The 19,309-nt window shown below is 36.3% G+C and overlaps 1 protein-coding gene across 2 annotated transcripts in view; it reads left to right on the top strand.

The window, feature by feature from the left end:
- The window catches only part of LOC149781031 (uncharacterized), a 146,496-nt gene that overhangs the window by 110,582 nt on the left and 16,605 nt on the right, over positions 1–19,309 (top strand). For both annotated transcript variants that reach the window (XM_089938166.1, XM_089938165.1), the window contains exons 23-24: positions 7,974–8,119; positions 10,901–10,980. In XM_089938166.1, the coding sequence (XP_089794292.1) occupies positions 7,974–8,119; positions 10,901–10,980 (226 nt within the window). The remainder of the gene's footprint in view (positions 1–7,973; positions 8,120–10,900; positions 10,981–19,309) is intronic.

Below are 19,309 nucleotides of genomic sequence, written 5' to 3'. Positions count from 1 at the left end.
AAATTGCAGAAAATATGCATATGCAAGAACAAAATCATCTCATATTGTTAAGTGTTTAGCAGAAGATACTTCACTTAAAATTGCAGAAGCCATGAAAATTGGGCCATTTAGTATTGCAACAGACAGGAGTAGTGATTATGACAAAAGTTGTACCCACTCTGTTTAAGAGACTATGAGAATGAAAAGGGCAAAGTCAGAGCGCTCTTCTATCATTATCAGAATTAACAGTATATTCCACTGGAGAAAACATTTATTTATTTATTTGATAATGCTTTGAATAAACATAGGTTGGCAGAACTGTATGGGGTTTTCAGCTGATACTGCATCAGTGATGACTGGAATTCATAAAGGAGTTGCATTTTATATTTTGAAAAATGTCTCCATCATTTTACATATCAGGTTGTCTCTGTCATATGATGCACTCTGCTGCAGGAAAGGCAGCTGATAAATTAGAAGAACTCCTGAAGTATCAACTTGACAATGTACATCATGCGGACAGAGTTTATTTTTTTCATTTTATTTTCCAGCTAAGAGACCCAATAACTGAAAGATATAAATTTCCTCTTCTTTGTCAGGTTATGAAAGGAATATTGGTTCTTTACCATTCTAATGCTGACTGAGAGATTGTTCAGTATTGTTAACAAAAATAAAACTGAATTCAGATCCAGGCTCTGTAACCCAGTACTTAGTACTCTACTGGTGTGCAAAACATTCACAATCTCATCTGGTACAAAGTGTTTTGAAATGCAATATCAGAGACTGTTACTTTTTGAAGCTCAAAGGGCTATATACGAAAACTTGAAGCAGTAATTGATGTTAAAAGTCCAGAAGGATAAATAAATCATTTTGTGCAGATTACTCTTTTTGTCCACGTGGATTACACTTTTACCTCGCCAGGGGTTGGCATGTATGCTGTTATCTCTGTTCAGTGGGAGTCCTTTCAGCCTGTAGAAATAAACATCTCTGTTTAAATGGAAGTTGCTACAGCTGGTAGTAAGTGACATCTCTGTTTAAATGGGAGTCCCTACAGCTGGTAGGGATCAACATCACTGTTTAAATGGGAGTCCCAACTGTCACACTGCAGACGTCATAGTGAGATGACTGAAAAATTGTTAAGGCTACATTAAAATCCAAATCCCCACACACACACACACACACACACATTCATGTTTTTTTCTTGTACAACCAAAAACATTTCTTTTCAAAAAATACGAAAATATGTAAAAGTTTGTTATCATTTAGGGGAAGAGATCACAAATGAATTCTTTTATTAGACAATCATGGTGTGGCTCCAGAAATTTCATATACATGTATTTTTCTTGTAAAGAAAAAAATATTTCATTGTTCTTAAAGTATGAAAATAACATGTAAAAAGTTGATTGTGGGATCATGCTGGGCTTCACAAATGTTGCAAATTGCAATTTTGTTTCCTTATTGGTGACAAAATGTACCATCTGGCAATTTTTGTGTGTGACATTGTTGGCTGTTTAAACTTGAATATTGGCTTTGGAGTGTAGAAGTTCAGAGGCGCCATGAAAGGAAGCTGCAAGCTTAATATAAAATGAACTGGAATCTATATATTTTTACATAAACAAATTCTTTGTTCATATTGGCAAACCTTCTTAACAGTGCATTGTTATATTATAATCGACTTATGATGACATCTGGCCTGAGTACTGTATGCTGTGAAACACACCAATAGTCATGCTACCTGGACTAGTTATAATTGACCGTCTTTAAAAGCAGGAACAGAAAAAAGGCTACAATAGGCTACAATCAACTAAATGATGAATAATTCCTTTTTTCCTTTTTTTATGTACCCTGAAAAAATAGTTCTGCTGAATTTCAATGAAAAATGGTTACCTTTGAAGCACTGATCGTTCTGTATAAAAACTAAGCAAATGAAAATAATTCAGTCTCAATGTTCTATAGGATGTTGCCACTACATTAAGAAACAAGCATTTGTTTGGTCCTCCAAAGCTGTCCTTCAGAGGTGACTTTAATAACACATGCATCCTTCATCAAAGAAAGCAGACTACACTCTTCAGTAGAAATAAAGAACATTTCATCAAAAGGAAGTCAGCACCAAAAGCATAAGAATCTGATGGGTTGTTAAATTTTCCAAAGTGACTTCAGCACATTTATTGTGCCATGAAAGTTTCTATTTCGCAGGAAAAAGCTAATGCTTATGATTACTAGCAATGGCAGGGCAAATTAAATTTCCAGTCTTTTGAAACCATAGATATCTGCCATCATGTTAATTAAAGATGGGGTATCTCGCAAAGATTTTTGTTAAACTTTCAATTTATTCATATATTTTCATGTCCATATGAATAGCCTCATCTGGGTAACCTTGGCAAGATGATATACGTCTCCAGCTGTCCAAAATCAAGGCCAATTTAAGTACATGTACATGTAGCATGTAAACAACTATAGCCATATACTACTGGCAACAGTATATTAGTGAATTGTTTAGTGTCACATATAAATCAAATGAAGACTACCATTTTTATTTTTTTTATTTTTTTTTAAATACATATTTTATTTGTGTTTTCTAATTGGGTGGACTGTTACATGAATTTTGTGACATGATCTGTGCTCAAATTCATGGATTTTTCAAATACATATACAGTACTTAATGGATTAAGAATTGTACTACACAAATAAAAGTTGTCAGTATATAAGTGTATTTCAGACTAGTTTGTCTTCATTTAATGAAAAGCATATACTTTTGCACCCGCTTTTATTAACACCATCCACCCACCCCTGCATCATGCATCATTTTCTGATTAGGATGGTTATAACATGGTTTGGTCTATTACACGGTCAGGTTCTATGGACCCCAACCAGTGTGTTATAGCAGTGTCACACTGTATCAATGTATGTCATCTTGTGGTGTTTGAGTCTAAAAAAAGAGCCCGAACACTGTCTGGGAATATGGCAGGTATGTATATGGTGTAAAATCTGGCTCAAAGAAATGGCTTAAACATGCAAACATTCTCATTCATGGCAGTAACATGTAAATATTTTTGTTATTCAACATGCATCTCTTTGATTTATGCAACTTCAAACAGATTGGGTTCTTCCACAGAGGTACATAAAAGACTTGTCAAGTCATCACCTTGCTATTGTCAGCCAATTCAATAATTTCTGAAATAGTGTTTTTATCACCACCTTATTTTTAGTTTCCTCCATGACACTCACCAGTAAAACCTACCCATAGGATTGTTTTACATTAGTACCAAGCAGGACTGTTTATTGCTTATACAGGTTGCAGGAATATATTGTGAAGGTCAAGAAAACTATCTCTCTATCTCTGTCAAAAGATTTTATTTTCCAACAAGTTTATTGATTGTTTTTTTTTTTAAGTTAACCATGTCGAAGGGGTTGGTTGTCAAAATTGTGTTCTTCATGTGTGCTTCAGGTTTTGGCAGGTTTGATGGAAGTTGCTCAAGAGACCTTGGTTATTTTGTTTTGTAAGATTGTTTTGGTTTTGTCCACAAAATTCATTCGTATGAAGATGTTTACTGTAGGGCTACCAAGATACCAATTTTAGCTCATATGGCCATTTTATTTTTAGAAAAAATTGTCTTTGCATACACTCATCCATTACACTCTTTTTCCAGTTCATATATCCAGAACTGAATGAGGTATATTCATGAAACTTGATTAGTATTGTGACTAGAGTTTTTGTACTGTATAAGATTTATTTCTTCAATGCTTATTCTGCAGTGCAATAGCTGCATCTTCTGCTACTGCAGGATTTGGCCCCTTTAGGAGCCCCTACTTCAGATCAGTCTTCTTTAGGTCAAGGTCATAGTGATTGTCAGGAGAAGACAAGAAGGGGAGTTCTCATTATGTCAGACACCATGACTGCATCAGTTACATAAGTTAAAAGGGAAATAATTTCCCCACAGCTCTGCATTCTAGTTTGGGGTTTACTTAAATGGTGCCATCATCAATAAATCAGAATTTATCCCATCTGGCTCAGTGACCAAATGAATTCACTCTTCCATTGCAGTCGGCTGCTCCACACTGAATAGTCTACTCACCCTTTGATCTTAAGTCAAATCTGCTTTCATTGGGGTCAACCTCTCCTGAACTTTGTTTCCAATAAGGTGGAATGCCAAGTGCTTGACCTTTGTCTCCACAATCCCTGAACCAGAATTTTGGTAGTTGACATACTTTCCCAGAATTGCAATGCTCTTGATGCATTGGCCTTTCCTCCATCCTCTCTAATCCCCAAAGTCTTAAAGAAAGAAGGAAATTGGAATGCCAACTAATCCAGATTGCTCTTATGTTGGAGAAAGCATGGTTCATTGATCTTTGGAGCCTGTCAGTGGAGATACCCTGAAAAATCCTGCTTACTTTCTACTGTCTGATAGCTGAAACACCCATGTATGCTCATTTTCCATTGGAACTCAGAGATCTTGAACCAGTATGCCTGGTTCATATCAAATACATAAAGAACAATTCTCCAAAAAGGGGTGGACAGAATTGCTTGGGCAAGAACCATTTCCAGAGTTTATGGGGAAATGGAGAGTAGTGCAAGTAGAGACTCATCTCCCCCTTAAATGCCTGATTACCACAAATAGCTAACTTCCTCCTATGGTTCTTTGAAGAAAAGATAACTATCGCAATCAATGGCAATAATTTAATTTTTTTTAAAATGTATTTCTCATGAAGGGATGAAATAGGCCAGCATAAATTCCTCATGGACCTTGTTGTGGAATTTATCTTTGTCTTGATTGAAGTCTTTAGTGGCCTTTTGCCTGTTTTAAAAACATTGCATGTGGTTGAACAAGGCTTCCTTCAAACTATTGTCAGAAATCTCCCTGTCTCGTTTCTTATAAAAGACCCACTTCAAGTCATGTTAGCTGGCAAAGTCATCTTTCTGGTCAGCCTGAAAAATCTTCAGTTCCACCAAGATGGTTTGTGCTTTTTTTTGCCAAGAGCAGGCTTCTGTTCAGGCTTTGTTTGTCCTGGTGGGTTGGATTATTCATTCTGCCTACAAAGAACTAATCCAATAACAGATGAAATTCCTACACCTCTCAGCTCACAAGCCACTACTAGCATATCCTTTGAACACAACTGTTCACTAACTTGCATAATTCAGGCCTTGCAATGAAGGTTAGATTCAATCTTCCCCAGCTTTAATCTCAAAGACATCTTATCCCAAAGAGTCCCATCTTGTCCCAAAGAGTCCCATCTTGTCCCAAAGATTCCCATCTGTTCTGGTAGGATCTGTATGAGCAGCACGTTAGGCTACCATGCCAGCTCTTTCAGCAGCTTGTATTGATTCAGGTTTCACTGCTTCCTCTTGAATTAACTCAAGACAGTGTCTCACAGAGGAGTCATAGTTGCTTTATATACATTAGGAATCTGATTCGGAGCCATCTCTGGGGTAAGAAGGTTTAAATCTTGCTGCCTCTTGCCTATTCTCTTCTTGTATTACGATAAGGCAATGTACCGTATTTGCCGGCCTATAAGTCGATGCAGAGTATAAGTTGAATCTGCAAATTTGGCAAATTTTCCATCCTTCATCCTTATATAAGTCGATGCTGAGTATAAGACGAAGCCAGATCAACATCACAGATTGTTTTTCACTTCATTCCACACAGCATTGCAAAATTTATCCTACCTGTAACTCAGTATCACTAAATGTAACTAAAAGTACCTAATTTATTTCACAAGAAGTATTTTAAACATATTATGTACTTTTAGCTACATATAATGATGCTGCCTTGAAAATTTGAGTTTCAGATAGGATAAAACTTGCGATGCTGTGTGGAATTAAATTATAATAACTTGGTTTCACAAATATTACAAGTATCGCTGTGCGCTTTTTCAGATTACCAGCAATAGGGAAATTGCATCATTAATACTAAAATGCATTTTCGGGGGGGGGGGGGGAGAGATACAGAGAGAAGAATGCATATGTATTCCATCGCATTTTTCTCTTTGCACCTCGTGATCAAAATCAAATATGTTCCAATATATGAGAGAGAGAGAGTTCAGTTCTTCATGGATTTTTTTGTTCTTTTTTTTAACTTATTGCCCTCGTGTTGCTGAAGCCTTTATCAAAGAAAGAAAATATTAATAAATGAAACAGTAAATGTAAACTATGAAATACATTCCATACTCCGTCAGGATTTAAATATTTACAATAGTTATATCTATATAGTCTCCATTAGGTTAAATCCCAAAAATGACCATTTTGCATGATGTCTAATTTTCTTTGCAAGTATAATGACCTCAAACAGGTGTTATCTTGGAATGACTGACTACAGCTATAGCATATTTAATTAGCATGTAAATACCACTACTAAATGACATGATTCTTATAATAATGGGGCATACAGATTATTTGATCATTAGGTGCAAGAAGAAAATTGTGATGGAATATTTCTTTGTCTTGGTTATTCATCTTCTGCCATGCAAATTCTAACACAAATATATGTAATTAAATTTAAACAACATATATTACAAACAACATACATTACTGGTGCATGCTGTTTTAATGCAATTACATCTGATCTATGTTAATTTTTAATATTGACGATCATGTAATTGTTTAAAATACTCGGTGTGGGATCCTATATTTGTTCATACACAATTTCATCCCCAAAATGAAATAATTTTTGCACAATATTTTTCGTACTCTTAGAAAATTATTTTACATACAAAAAATATGATAAATTGATTCAGATGACATAGTTCATATATAAGTCGATTCGGAGTATAAGATGAAGCTGAGATTGTCTGGTCAAAATTTTTCGTCTTATAGGCCAGCAAATATGGTATTTGAGTAAGCACCAATATTTAGGGTAAAACATGTTTCATGCCCCCTTGAAGAGCATGCAGGCACATGCACATCCACTCCGCTAGTAACTGTTTACAGGATGTGGCATGAATCCTGCTTTCCAAGGGGAGATTACTCTCATCTGACTTCTGTCTTGGCAGGCAGATGTCTTTTTAGCATATTTTGCTTCCGAAACAGAGCCAGAAGAAGTGAAAATGTTCTTTGAACTTAGGAGAGCTGGTTTATGTGGTAGTTGATGTTGTGGTAGTGGATGTACTCCGGTTGTATTATGGTAGGGTTAGTGTTTTAGAAGAAATATTTCTGTGCTTTGATGGAAACTATAGTTCAGCTATATGACATATTTTTTTCGAGCAATTGTGATATATATCCTAGTGATTTAGCCATTGCTATGGATTTAGTTTGAGTAGCATATAGGGTATTCCAAGCTTCTAAGCCATGGAATAGTATGTATGTGTAATTTGGAATTTTAATGTACCTTTAAAAGATTTTCAGTCATATCGCTACGATGTCTGCAGTGTGGTAGTTTATATTGATGTCTAGCACTGGGGCATCGTGCCGCAGACATGTAGCATCATGTCGCACCCATTCACATTATCCTGGCATCAGGCCGACCATGTCCTAACACTATCCCCTTAATGTTGAGCGCCAAATGAGGCAGCTGCAATCACCATTTTTATAAGTTTTTGGTATGACTCGACCCCCTGCATCTGAGGCAGATGCTTTAACCACTAGACCACCAGAGCAGTTCCCATGGAATAGAAACTTAGATTGCTACTTTTAGGATCTTACATTGTTGGCCTGGTGGAATATGTGAGAAGTGTTTTAACCTGGTGGCAAACCTGAAGAGTTAACATCTTTATATCAGAGCAGATGTTTAAAATTTCAAACTTTACACAGTCATTATTCTTGGAAAAAGCCAACTACCAAATGTATTATTTTAAAAGAAGTAGCTTGAGAACACTTTTCTTTGTGTAGACTGCTTGATTTAGATGTCAAACATTTTATAGATTGACTCTATGGTAAGTATTTACATTTTGATGCTGGAAAGCAGTTTTGAGCAGAAATTCAAACTCCTCAAACTACATGGAGCTGACTAAATCATGTGAGAAAGAATTGGAAATTTAAAAAAAAAATTATTTTCAACTTTCAGAACTCCTCTTCATGCTGCAGCTTTCAGTGACCAGGCAGAATCTATGCAACTCCTGCTGGCACATGGGGCCAAGGTTAACCACTGTGATCATTTCAAGAAGACACCAGTAATGCTGGCAGCTGCTAACGGCCATATTGGATCCGTGGGCAAGTTATATGGGCATGAAACTTTTGTATTATCTCTCTCGTCAATTCATGCTAGAGTTTGTATGAATGAGACTTGATGAATATCTCTTGCTGCATAAGGCGCTGATAAATCGGAGGCTATGCTTTTGTACCTATAGATTGGGACTATGCTGCTGTGCCTATAGATCAGGGCTATGCTGTTATACAGATAGATCAAGGGTTATACTGTTGTACCTATAGATCAGGGCTATGCTGTTATACGGATAGATCAAGGGCTATACTGTTGTACCTATAGATCAGGGCTATGCTGTTATACGGATAGATTGGGGCTTTGCTGCTGTACCTATAGATCAGGGCTATGCTGTTATACAGATAGATTGGGGCTATGCTGCTGTACTTATAGATTGGGACTATGCTGTTATATGGATAGATGAAGGGCTATACTGTTGTACCAATATATCAGTACCAATATATCAGGGCTGTGCTGTTATACCTATAGATTGGGGCTATGCTGTTATACCGATAGATCAAGGGCTATACTGTTGTACCTATAGATCGGGACTATGCTGTTGTACCTATAGATCAGGGCTATGCTGTTATACGGATAGATCAGGGCTATGCTGTTATACAGATAGATCAAGGGCTATACTGTTGTACCTATAGATTGGGGCTATGTTGCTGTACCTATAAATCAGGGCTATGCTGTTATACGAATAAATCAATGGCTATACTGTTGTACCTATAGATCAGGACTATGCTGTTGTACCTATAGATCGGGACTATGCTGCTGTACCTATAGATCAGGGCTATGCTGTTATACAGATAGATCAAGGGCTATACTGTTGTACCTATAGATCAGGGCTGTGCTGTTGTACCTATAGATGAGGGCTATGCTGCTGTACCTATAGATTGGGACTATGCTGTTGTACCTATAGATCAGGGCTATGCTGCTGTACCTATAGATCGGGACTATGCTGTTGTACCTATAGATCAGGGTTATGCTGTTGTACTGATAGGTCGGGGCTATGCTGTTGTACTGATAGATTGGAGGTATGCTTTTGTAGTGGAAAATTGGTATTGTATTTGATTACATGCTGATGTTAAAGATTAATTTACGACTTCTTTTACATCAGCAGAATCAGTAAAATAATTATTTGTTCTTTAGTATTTATACATGCTCCTGTTTGTTTTTACCCATCTACAGATTTTAAAAATGAAATAACATCAAGGATTTTAAAAAAATGCACAAAACTTTCGTCCTTTCATTCAATGATTTATAATTTCTAACTTGAACATGTGCATCGTTAAACTCAGTTTTACACACACTACCCAATACATTGGAGGGGGGAACTAATTTTATACCTGCTTGCTTCGATTGCTGGAATCTCTCCTCCCACTCTGCACTGATTGTTCCACAAGGTGTCTGGGTCCCTATTAAGAGGAAAGCTACTGTTCATGGGATTGTGATGTGAAGACAGACTGGGTCTGTGTTCTTTATGGTTCTAGACTTTCTGAAACTTTGCATATTATTGTAGGCTGGAATTTTCTAATTTTGATGATAATTTCCATCCCGGAAATGTGAGTAGTGCAATAGTGACAAATAAGTGTTAAGTCATTAATTTAAGCTTACCCCCACCCCACCCTCCAAAAAACTACATATTCATGTTTGCAACTGATTAAATCACATTTCTATGTTGTTATAGCAATTTTCAACATCTTTCAAGTTTTGGAACTTTTGTGCACTTTTGGTTCTGTAGAGGGGTCACAATTGTTTTAAAAATGTAAATCTAGTTGTTAGCTCTGCTTGTCACAAACAGTCCTCCTCCATTCATCTGTTGATGAGTTTGTTACTGCTTCTCCTAATGAAGTATGAGGAAGATTTCCAGGAAGTTTTACACACACATTTATTCCAAAGGTCATGTTGGCTGTAAAATAATTATTAATTTAAAAATTATGAAAGGAAAATTGTCATTGTGAGGATAGAAGGTTATTTTTTTGATTATATATGAAGTGAGGAATGTGGTAGCTCACCTGACTGTTTCAAGTGAATTTAAGATGGAATTCATGAACCATGCTTTCAGCTGTTGTGTTTGTCATCTTATGAACCATGCTTGTCAGCTGTTTGTCATCTTATGAACCATGCTTGTCAGCTGTTGTGTTTGTCATCTTATGAACCATGCTTGTCAGCTGTTGTTTGTTATCTTATGAACCATGTTTGTCATCTTATGAACCATGCTTGTCAGCTGTTGTTTGTCATCTTATGAGCCATGCTTGTCACTGTTGTGTTTGTCATCTTATGAGCCATGCTTGTCAGCTGTTGTGTTTGTCATCTTATGAACCATGCTTGTCAGCTGTTGTGTTTGTCATCTTATGGACCATGCTTGTCAGCTGTTGTGTTTGTCATTTTATGAACCATGTTTGTCATCTTATGAAGCATGCTTGTCAGCTGTTGTGTTTGTCATCTTATGAGCCATGCTTGTCAGCTGTTGTGTTTGTCATCTTATGAATGTTCAGAAAGTTACCTTCAGTCTGTAGCTTATTTTGTCATTGTTTTGGTAACTGTACGGCAATAATATTTTCATTTAATGTAAAGATATTTTGAAAATATCAGATTAAAATATTTACCTGAAGTGTAAGTTCTAGACAATAATGTATCCATTTCATTTAATAGGATGGTGCACATACATTGTGTGTCTGTGTGTGTGTGTGTGTGTGTGTGTGTAATAAACCATTTTAAAGTATTCATTTCACATCTGAGCTTTAAAACATATTCAGGCTTGTTTCTCCATTTTTTAAATCTAGGACTGCTTTTGGAACATAATGTTGATCTCGGTTGCATAGATGATGAAGGCAACACAGCCCTGCACTATGCTTGTATGAATGTAAGTTAGAATGTCTCTACCAATCTCTGTATGTCTTTCTGTCTATCTTTCTATCTTGGAACTGTGGTTAGTATGCCACACTTATGACTAAAAGGGTGCAGGATTGAATCCTACCAATGCATCAGCCGAGTCAGCTGTCATGGTGTGTCCTTGGGCAAGACACTTTACTCCAATTGCCTCGGCACTAAATAACCTACTTGTGTTGCTGTGCCAGAAAGTACCAAACCAATCCAAACTGTCAATCAATCAATTTGCCTATGTATCAATCAGTCTGACTGCTACCATCTTTACCCACCAGTTCATATACCTTCTGACTTACCTACATACCTACCTATCTAGAATCACTTTCACTTGAATCAATTCAAAGTGAGGGTATCATGTTATAATAAATCATATTTAATTGCACAGAAACTAGCACTAATAGAATACAATTTCTCCTTTGAATACATTGCCCCGATCATTTTAACATCAGCTTGTTACCTATCAAATCTAGTTCAACTTAAGGAATTCATTTTCAAGTCTATAGTATGTAAAGGGCAATAACTCTTACCCATTACCTCCTTTGCCACCACTAGATGTCACCTGTTTTCAAAATTAGCTTCTGTACAACAACATACAGGATTTCGGATTTATTTAGATTGAGGATCATTTCTTGAACAGTTGGTAAATTTATTATTTTATATATTTTATGAATGTTTTTACCTTTTTAGACTGGTGCATGCCGCCTTTTGCTCATTTACATAGTAATCACTGATTAACAAGCTGCATTACTAATTTATATTTTTCTATTGTTTTACCTTCACGTTTCAATGAAACCTGTTGACAAAGTGTGATAAATGCAACAAGTTCAAAGCCAAGGAAGACACACACAAGTCATGCCTTGCATATACAAAATGTGCCATTTGATCCAAGAGTATATGGACTATTTTGCAAAAGTTAACCAAGGCACAAGTAATTATGATACAGTGGGGAATTGTACCCACATTTTTAGGCAGCCCAGGTGGTTTAAGTCTCCCCAAGCATGTTCTTTGGGATGTAAGTCTGACCACATGGGCTTTTTAATGGATCTATCCTGTACTATTATATCGCTGTAATTGCAGGCCAACTTCTTTCTACAATTAATCTTTATGATAGATCTGGCCATCCTTACATGCTGTGGCTGTAATTGCAGGCCAACATCCTTCTACAATTAATCTTTATGATAGATCTGGCCATCCTTACATGCTGTGGCTGTAATTGCAGGCCAACATCTTTCTACAATTAATCTTTATGATAGATCTGGCCATCCTTACATGCTGTGGCTGTAATTGCAGGCAACATCTTTCTACAATTAATCTTTATGATAGATCTGGCCATCCTTACATGCTGTGGCTGTAATTGCAGGCCAACATCCTTCTACAATTAATCGTTATGATAGATCTGGCCATCCTTACATGCTGTGGCTGTAATTGCAGGCCAACATCCTTCTACAATTAATCGTTATGATAGCTCTGGCCATCCTTACATGCTGTGGCTGTAATTGCAGGCCAACATCCTTCTACAATTAATCTTTATGATAGATCTGGCCATCCTTACATGCTGTGGCTGTAATTGCAGGCCAACATCCTTCTACAATTAATCTTTATGATAGATCTGGCCATCCTTACATGATATGGCTGTAATTGCAGGCCAACATCCTTCTACAATTAATCTTTATGATAGATCTGGCCATCCTTACATGCTGTGGCTGTAATTGCAGGCCAACATCTTTCTAGAATTAATCTTTATGATAGATCTGGCCATCCTTACATGCTGTGGCTGTAATTGCAGGCCAACATCCTTCTACAGTTAATCGTTATGATAGATCTGGCCATCCTTACATGCTGTGGCTGTAATTGCAGGCCAACATCCTTCTACAATTAATCGTTATGATAGATCTGGCCATCCTTACATGCTGTGGCTGTAATTGCAGGCCAACATCCTTCTACAATTAATCTTTATGATAGATCTGGCCATCCTTACATGCTGTGGCTGTAATTGCAGGCCAACATCCTTCTACAATTAATCTTTATGATAGATCTGGCCATCCTTACATGCTGTGGCTGTAATTGCAGGCCAACATCTTTCTACAATTAATCTTTATGATAGCTCTGGCCATCCTTACATGCTGTGGCTGTAATTGCAGGCCAACATCCTTCTACAATTAATCTTTATGATAGATCTGGCCATCCTTACATGCTGTGGCTGTAATTGCAGGCCAACATCTTTCTACAATTAATCTTTATGATAGATCTGATCAGCCATCCTTACATTCTGTGGCTGTAATTGCAGGCCAACATCCTTCTACAATTAATCTTTATGATAGATCTGGCCATCCTTACATTCTGTGGCTGTAATTGCAGGCCAACATCCTTCTACAGTTAATCTTTATGATAGATCTGGCCATCCTTACATGCTGTGGCTGTAATTGCAGGCCAACATCCTTCTACAATTAATCTTTATGATAGATCTGGCCATCCTTACATGCTGTGGCTGTAATTGCAGGCCAACATCCTTCTACAATTAATCTTTATGATAGATCTGGCCATCCTTACATGCTGTGGCTGTAATTGCAGGCCAGCATCCTTCTACAATTAATCTTTATGATAGATCTGGCCATCCTTACATGCTGTGGCTGTAATTGCAGGCCAACATCTTTCTACAATTAATCTTTATGATAGATCTGGCCATCCTTACATGCTGTGGCTGTAATTGCAGGCCAACATCCTTCTACAATTAATCTTTATGATAGATCTGGCCATCCTTACATGCTGTGGCTGTAATTGCAGGCCAACATCCTTCTACAATTAATCGTTATGATAGATCTGGCCATCCTTACATGCTGTGGCTGTAATTGCAGGCCAACATCCTTCTACAATTAATCTTTATGATAGATCTGGCCATCCTTACATGCTGTGGCTGTAATTGCAGGCCAACATCTTTCTACAATTAATCTTTATGATAGATCTGGCCATCCTTACATGATGTGGCTGTAATTGCAGGCCAACATCCTTCTACAATTAATCTTTATGATAGATCTGGCCATCCTTACATGCTGTGGCTGTAATTGCAGGCCAACATCTTTCTACAATTAATCTTATGATAGCTCTGGCCATCCTTACATTCTGTGGCTGTAATTGCAGGCCAACATCCTTCTACAATTAATCTTTATGATAGCTCTGGCCATCCTTACATGCTGTGGCTGTAATTGCAGGCCAACATCCTTCTACAATTAATCTTTATGATAGATCTGGCCATCCTTACATGCTGTGGCTGTAATTGCAGGCCAACATCCTTCTACAATTAATCTTTATGATAGATCTGGCCATCCTTACATTCTGTGGCTGTAATTGCAGGCCAGCATCCTTCTACAATTAATCTTTATGATAGCTCTGGCCATCCTTACATGCTGTGGCTGTAATTGCAGGCCAGCATCCTTCTACAATTAATCTTTATGATAGATCTGGCCATCCTTACATGATATGGCTATAATTGCAGGCCAACATCTTTCTACAATTAATCTTTATGATAGATCTGGCCATCCTTACATGCTGTGGCTGTAATTGCAGGCCAACATCTTTCTACAATTAATCTTTATGATAGATCTGGCCATCCTTACATGCTGTGGCTGTAATTGCAGGCCAACATCCTTCTACAATTAATCGTTATGATAGATCTGGCCATCCTTACATGCTGTGGCTGTAATTGCAGGCCAACATCCTTCTGCAATTAATCGTTATGATAGATCTGGCCATCCTTACATGCTGTGACTGTAATTGCAGGCCAACATCCTTCTACAATTAATCTTTATGATAGATCTGGCCATCCTTACATGCTGTGGCTGTAATTGCAGGCCAACATCTTTCTACAATTAATCTTTATGATAGATCTGGCCATCCTTACATGCTGTGGCTGTAATTGCAGGCCAACATCTTTCTACAATTAATCTTTATGATAGATCTGGCCATCCTTACATGATGTGGCTGTAATTGCAGGCCAACATCCTTCTACAATTAATCTTATGATAGATCTGGCCATCCTTACATGCTGTGGCTGTAATTGCAGGCCAACATCCTTCTACAATTAATCTTTATGATAGCTCTGGCCATCCTTACATTCTGTGGCTGTAATTATTGCAGGCCAACATCCTTCTACAATTAATCTTTATGATAGATCTGGCCATCCTTACATGCTGTGGCTGTAATTGCAGGCCAACATCTTTCTACAATTAATCTTTATGATAGATCTGGCCAGCCATCCTTACATTCTGTGGCTGTAATTGCAGGCCAACATCCTTCTACAATTAATCTTTATGATAGATCTGGCCATCCTTACATTCTGTGGCTGTAATTGCAGGCCAACATCCTTCTACAATTAATCTTTATGATAAATCTGGCCATCCTTACATGCTGTGGCTGTAATTGCAGGCCAGCATCCTTCTGCAATTAATCTTTATGACAGATCTGGCCGTCCTTACATGCTACGGCTGTAATTGCAGGCCAACATCTTATGTGGATCTTAGTGATAGATCTGTGTTCCTGGGAATAAGGCTGAACAAATGCATGATGATAAGTTTAATTATAGATCTTTACATTGAACCATGCCATAAGCATGGCCATTACCAGCACCAACTAGACCACATTACTGCATGACCACTAACCATACGTCAGCAAACCAGTTGGTTACATTAGTATGAAAGAAAAGCAGACATTCAACCCGAGTGTGTTGGGGGAGACTCCAGCAGTTCTGATCATGGTGGATCAGCCTATTTCTGTTAAACAAATGGGTGATACAAGACATTTCTGAAAGGCCTCAAATTAAATTTATCCAACTCCCTCCAATTTCTTCTTCTCTAAGTATGTATTATTACCCATACAAAATTTTCCACATGGATTGGATATGGAATCCATGCGTACTTTTACAGAAATATCCATATGAACATTTTTATTCTATAGTTGAACCACTCTTATGGATTTCAGTGTATCCGTATGGAAATGTTATGGATTCCTTACATACTTCTTATGGAAAATCCCATGGAATATGCAAATTAGTCAGTAGGATATGTATATTGTCCATATGGAATAAAATTAAAATTCCATATGGAATTTGGCAGTAATCCATATGGAATTTGTGAATAATCCATATGGAATTTGGCAATAGTCCATGTTGAATTTGTGAATAGTCCATGTGGAATTTGTGAATAGTCCATATGGAATTTGTAAATTGTCCATATGGAATTTGTAAATAGTTCATAAGGAATTTGGTAATGTTCCATTTGGTACGAAATTTTCCAGGCAGACTTAAGACTGGTTACAGATGGTTTTTTAAGCTCTTTCTGCCTAAACCATAAAAAAATCAGCTTCATATTTGTATTAAGCTGCCTAATGATTTTTAAACATTATTGGGAATCAATGATAAACCTTCACAGTAATTTTTAAAATGGATCATACATTTTATTTTGACAGACATTATCAAAGAAGATTTAGGTTTTTCTTGTCCTCATTTTCTTTCTTGCATACAAAACCTAATCCACGATGGCATCACTTAAGTCTTTTTCATTTCCCTGAAAGTTTGGTGAGATTTCACAAATATTTCAACCAAAATCTTTCCTTGAAATTGTGGTGATATCTCACTAAAATTTCATTTAAATAGTTTTGATTTTTCACAAAAAATTTGGCCAAAACTTTCACTTAAGTTTTGGCAAGATCTCTAACATTTCATTGAAAGTTTTGTGAGAGTTTACTCAAACTTTTGTGAGATTTGACTAAAATTTTGATCATTATAATGTATCTTACTGAAGCTTCAGTACTGTTTCAGACATTTCAAAAGGTTTCAAATAAATAATGGATATGAATTAAACAGTACTTGATTAACCTCGGTGACATTTCAGTGTACATGAACAAAAATATACAAATGTTGTAATTATATGGCATCCAAGGTAAGAGATATGGGAGTTAATAATAATAATAATTGGGATGTAAGTCTGACCACATAGGTAAAAATAATAATAATAATAAAAACTTTATTTAGAGAAGATAACTCAATTAGTTACAGAACGAATCTACCTTGAGGCCTTCTATCTGCTATGTACGTGTGATGTGTGATTTGGATTTATATCGTAGCTTTAACAATGTTTCAGTCATATCGCTACGATGTCTGCAGTGTGGCAGTTTATAGTGATGTCAAGCACTGGGGCATCATGCTGCAGACATGTAGCATGATGTCCCACCCAGTCACATTATCCTGACACCAATCTGCTATGTACAATATATACAGTATATACAACATGATGTGAAGAATCTGGCTTGACACTAAATAAGTGATTTTAAAAATCAAAGTATCAAGCCTGGAACATATGCACAGGCATCTGTGGACACATAAACATATATAAAATAAAAAATATCCTGCATTGAAAAATTCAACTGTGAAAATGATGTAAAATTACAGAAAAACAACCATTTAAGACATTATGAAAAGAAGAAATGCTAGGAGCCTGCCTTTAATATGTCAATGTTGTACTGCAGACTTGATTTTTTATTAATGTACAAACTATGATGCTGTTGTGATCTCTTGAATTAGTCCTTGTCCCATAAGCAGCCGTGACAAAGGTTCATCATGATATAATTACTATTATTTTACGCTGAATTCAAACACATCTAGAATATTTTGATATTATACTCAATAATACCACTCATGATATTGAAGGATGATTCTACTTGTTGGCCAAGAAAACTCTGCAAAGATATAACTATCTTTGATAGACACGGGTATCTGGCAACAATTCCCCACCATTGATCTATACATTGTCCCTACTTAAATTCTGGAAGTTAAACAGTTTGGAGTTATATCACTTCAGAATCATCCTGGTTCAATTCCTTGTCACATTTAGCTCGTTAGTCGCTACCGTAAAGCTCTTTTTGGTACAAAAAACAAAATGCTAGTCCTGGCATTCAGTTTTCATACAGATTGACCAATTACATTCTCATCGACTCTGCATTCAAGCTATTCTCATTGCCGCACATTTTTCAAAAATGGTTATTGAAACTCGTATTCCGCTCGAAAATTCTAATTGCCCTGTTTAGCAAGCATGCTCATTCCCATCAGTTTCCGTTACACGACGATTCATTGGGCATGTACAAAATTTTGCTTAATCAGAAAGCTCTTTACAGCGATCATCTGTTAAATAATAAACGGAACAAATACTTATTAGAAAGCTCGTTAAGGAATGGACCAGATAGAGCATTTATATAAACAAATTCGGATTCAATATTAAAAAAGTGTCCATATAAGGAAAATCAGATTTGGGTCAGGAGAAAAGCGAAATTCTTTTTTGAAATGGAAAACAAAAAGACTTTTTTGAGGGCAGTTAAATCCAATTGAAGTTAAACAAAAATACAACAACAACAAAAATTTGAACAAGAAATATAACAAGGAAAGATGTGGAAAGAAGTTATTGTGCCCAAAATGAACAATAAAATTACAGCTATCAGAAACAGGAAATATAAATGTAGCTGAAAATCACTCAAATTTTTACAAGAAACAAAAAATAAATTTTATTATATCTTATTGGTATTTGTTATTGAAATGTCAGTGATATTACAATCACAAAATATCGCTCTATTTGCAGAAATGTTGGCAGAATCAGTGATATTTCGATCACAAAATTTCAAAAATAATTGTAAAATCTCCTAAAATACCATAATTTTAAGTAAAAAAAATGACATTTGAGTGAATGTCAAAAAGTGTTCACTGTGATTTTGCGGAAATTTCAGTCACATTTTCACTAGGGTATGATTTTTATAGAGCATATTTTAATAGGAAGCAAAAAAATATTTTTCAGATTAAACATCAGATCAAGCCCAAAATCCACCTAGCACCAAATTTTCAAAGATTCCTCTGTTTGTACTACCAGATATTAATATTCTGACTATGTTTACATTTTCTCTTCTTTTTTGGTCATGTCTTTGACTGTTTATAAACATCTGTGGAAATAAATTAAAGAAAACTGGCATGCATGTCTTTTTTTCATATTTATATGAGTATATATATATTCATCCTTCCACATCAGCTACACTGACATATACATGTACTCTAACTCCCACCAATATTTCTGTTGGAATCAGTTTAGGTTATTAATTCTTCAGAGAGTATTTTCCATGATGCTATAATGCATGAACCTGCTTTCCATATGGAAAAAAGTGCTTATGGATTAAAGTTGCAACTTTTTTCCATATGGAATTTTCACTTGCGGTGAAGTACTTATGGAATTGATATGGAATAAATTGTCTGATTCCATAAGTTTTTCAGTCTA

Source organism: Sinohyriopsis cumingii, chromosome 16 (assembly GCF_028554795.1).
Source record: "Sinohyriopsis cumingii isolate HCF-2022 chromosome 16, ASM2855479v2, whole genome shotgun sequence".
NCBI classification, from domain to species: Eukaryota; Metazoa; Mollusca; class Bivalvia; order Unionida; family Unionidae; genus Sinohyriopsis; species Sinohyriopsis cumingii.
This window is presented reverse-complemented; position numbering and strand designations above follow the sequence as displayed.